Source organism: Penaeus chinensis, chromosome 5, assembly GCF_019202785.1.
Source record: "Penaeus chinensis breed Huanghai No. 1 chromosome 5, ASM1920278v2, whole genome shotgun sequence".
NCBI classification, from domain to species: Eukaryota; Metazoa; Arthropoda; class Malacostraca; order Decapoda; family Penaeidae; genus Penaeus; species Penaeus chinensis.
The window spans coordinates 19,137,129-19,139,628 of record NC_061823.1 but is presented as its reverse complement, the minus strand read 5'-3'; the positions used below and the strand labels follow the sequence as shown (position 1 = coordinate 19,139,628).

General features: G+C 31.8%; 1 protein-coding gene across 2 annotated transcripts in view; it reads left to right on the top strand.

Annotated features, from left to right (window-relative positions):
* The window catches only part of LOC125025744 (transmembrane protein 234 homolog), a 2,964-nt gene extending 1,370 nt beyond the window's left edge, over window positions 1–1,594 (top strand). Inside the window, exons 2-3 of one of the 2 annotated variants that reach the window (XM_047613931.1) lie at window positions 126–284; window positions 589–1,594. In XM_047613931.1, the coding sequence (XP_047469887.1) occupies window positions 159–284; window positions 589–855 (393 nt within the window). In that variant the 5' untranslated portion in view covers window positions 126–158 and the 3' untranslated portion in view covers window positions 856–1,594. The remainder of the gene's footprint in view (window positions 1–125; window positions 285–588) is intronic. The other variant, XM_047613930.1, reaches the window with a different exon arrangement.
* The last annotated feature ends 906 nt before the right edge of the window (window positions 1,595–2,500 follow it).

Sequence of the window (2,500 nt, the reverse complement as noted above, 5' to 3'; positions counted from 1 at the left end):
TTCCCTGCCCTTATGTTTGCAGAATATGTAGAACATTATAAATGCTTAATATTTTTTTCTGAAATAAACAATATAGATATTAAGAGAACTCAATAGTATTAACCAGAGTACATAAACCATGACAGGAAGTCTGTATTCTGAAAATATCTCCAGGAAGAATGGCTGGGCTGGAGCTAGTCTTGTGTCTGCTGGTGGTCAGCATCTTGTGGGGAGTGACTAACCCACTGCTGAAGCGGGCAAGTGTTGGTATTGAGGATATACAAATGTCAAATCCTCTTTTGCAGGTAAGTTATTATTATTTTGTTACAGGAATGGATTGTGTAAATGAATTAGTATTATATTTGTTTGCAATGTCTTGCCTACAAAATTACTTTGTTTTTGATTTTGGTTACATCTAGATTTTTCCAGAAATGATGGCTTACTTTGTGTGTATACTTGCTTTTTTCACATGCCTTTTTTACTTATGATTTCAGATGTAGAAGTAGAAATGCCTTAAGGATTTTTATAGAAATTTCAAAATCATTGAAAGGCATGATATTAAGAAGTATATGTTACCATAGGTTATTCATGGATTGTCTTCCCCCACAGACCTTGTATGAAGTGAAGTTCCTTGCCAGTCGGTTTAGTTATGTGTTTCCATTCCTGCTGAACCAACTAGGCAGTGTGGTCTTTGTGTATCTGCTTGGTGCAGCAGACCTGTCTCTTGCAGTCCCTATAAGTAACAGTCTTACTTTCCTTGTTACTACTGTAGCAGGCCACTGTCTAGGGGAGGAGACCACAAGTAGAATGACTTGGGTTGGAGCAGGTTTAGTGTGTGCTGGTGTTACATTGTGTGTAGCAGATAAAGCTCAGTAGTAGAATGGTTGTGATTCTTGTGTACATATTGTCAAGAGTGAAATTAAAGTATAGAAATGTTTGGCAGATATGAACGTAGGTTGTAATAGACTTAGATAAAAAAAAAAAAGTAGAAAGATGGTGCTGGTGTAAATATGAGTAGGGAATGACTAGTACAAGAGAAGAAATTAGTGAACTAATTACTGTTCAAGGGACTGAAATTTGGTTAAGGAATTTTTGAAACTGTCTGATAAGTTATACAAATTTGTTAATGTATTTGAAATACAATATTTTCAGGGAAAGAGACGTTTATATTTAATTAGATATTTTTATGGGAAGGAAAAAAAGTTACTTTCAGTCCCAAGTGTATGAAAAATATTATACTCATTATTAGTTATTACTTTGTTGATGAATCATGTAATATGTTTCATCTAGTGTTTGATCAATAGTTGATGTTTGTGATATGAATTATCTGTGAACTGTTCCTGTTCGGTGTTTCAATATGTGTAATATTATTTGGTATAATATGTTACACACCATGTTTGTACCTTGTTAAGCATACATAAGTAATAAGTGTTTTGCTCTGAGCACACCATTTGATTCTCATGATGTTATTTATTATTTAAGCCTTTGTACATTGCTATATTTTGTTATAATACTTAATGAAGTTATATTGTTGATCCAACAGAATATGTAAAGTGGATAAATAGGGGTGGTTTTGTCAACATGATTGTTGTTAAATAAATGGTATCAGATGAAATTGTTTTTTTATTTAGAAAATTTAGGTACATATTTTGTCCCAATTTCCAAATTCTGTGATTATATGCAGTGCAATAGTTTATTATTAGATAGAGTAGTTTATCAGAGAAGAAATATTTTCTTTATTACTGCATAAATATTTATACTATTACATTATAGCATATTTCTATTTTATTTGATTTGAAGAGAGACTAATGAAGGAATATCGAAGATATATTGCCTAGTCACATTTCGAGTTATGTTTATATACTACTATTTATGTGGTACTAGAACAGGATTTGTTTTTCTGTGTAATGTTTTGGAAATGGTTTATTAAAGATTTGCAGTTGCTACTGAATGTAGCTGTGGAAGATAACTGAAAAGGCATTTTTCATCATGTAATTTTGTCTTTGAATATTTGCAGGCATATCTGTGAATATTTTGATGGAGAGCTTGAAGCACCACAGAGTTGCAAAACTGCTGGGAACCCTAAGTATAGTTTTTTTCACAGAATGATTGAAGGTCATATATAAATCTTCCAGTTTTGAGTCATTAAAGAAAAAAATATAAGAAAATACTACCATGAAGCCTCACAAATAATGCCTGGAGACTGAGTTTTCATTTGAATTTGGAAGCTTGGTTATTATGATACGTGAATTGTAGGTAAAATGGAAGTATTGTATCATAGGAACTTAACAGCCAAACAGGAAATAAACTTAGTATACCATATCAAGAACATGATCTATACAAATTTTCCAGAATTGTATATTTTAAAATATTTTGCTGTACATCAAGTTACAGTGATATATTTTGTTAAGCAATGAACCGTATTCATGTTGACAAATGTAGAAAAGGTATGAATGAGAATGAATATCTTCACAATACAAGAGACGAATTTGACCGGTTTCGATTATATCTTGTATTTCTA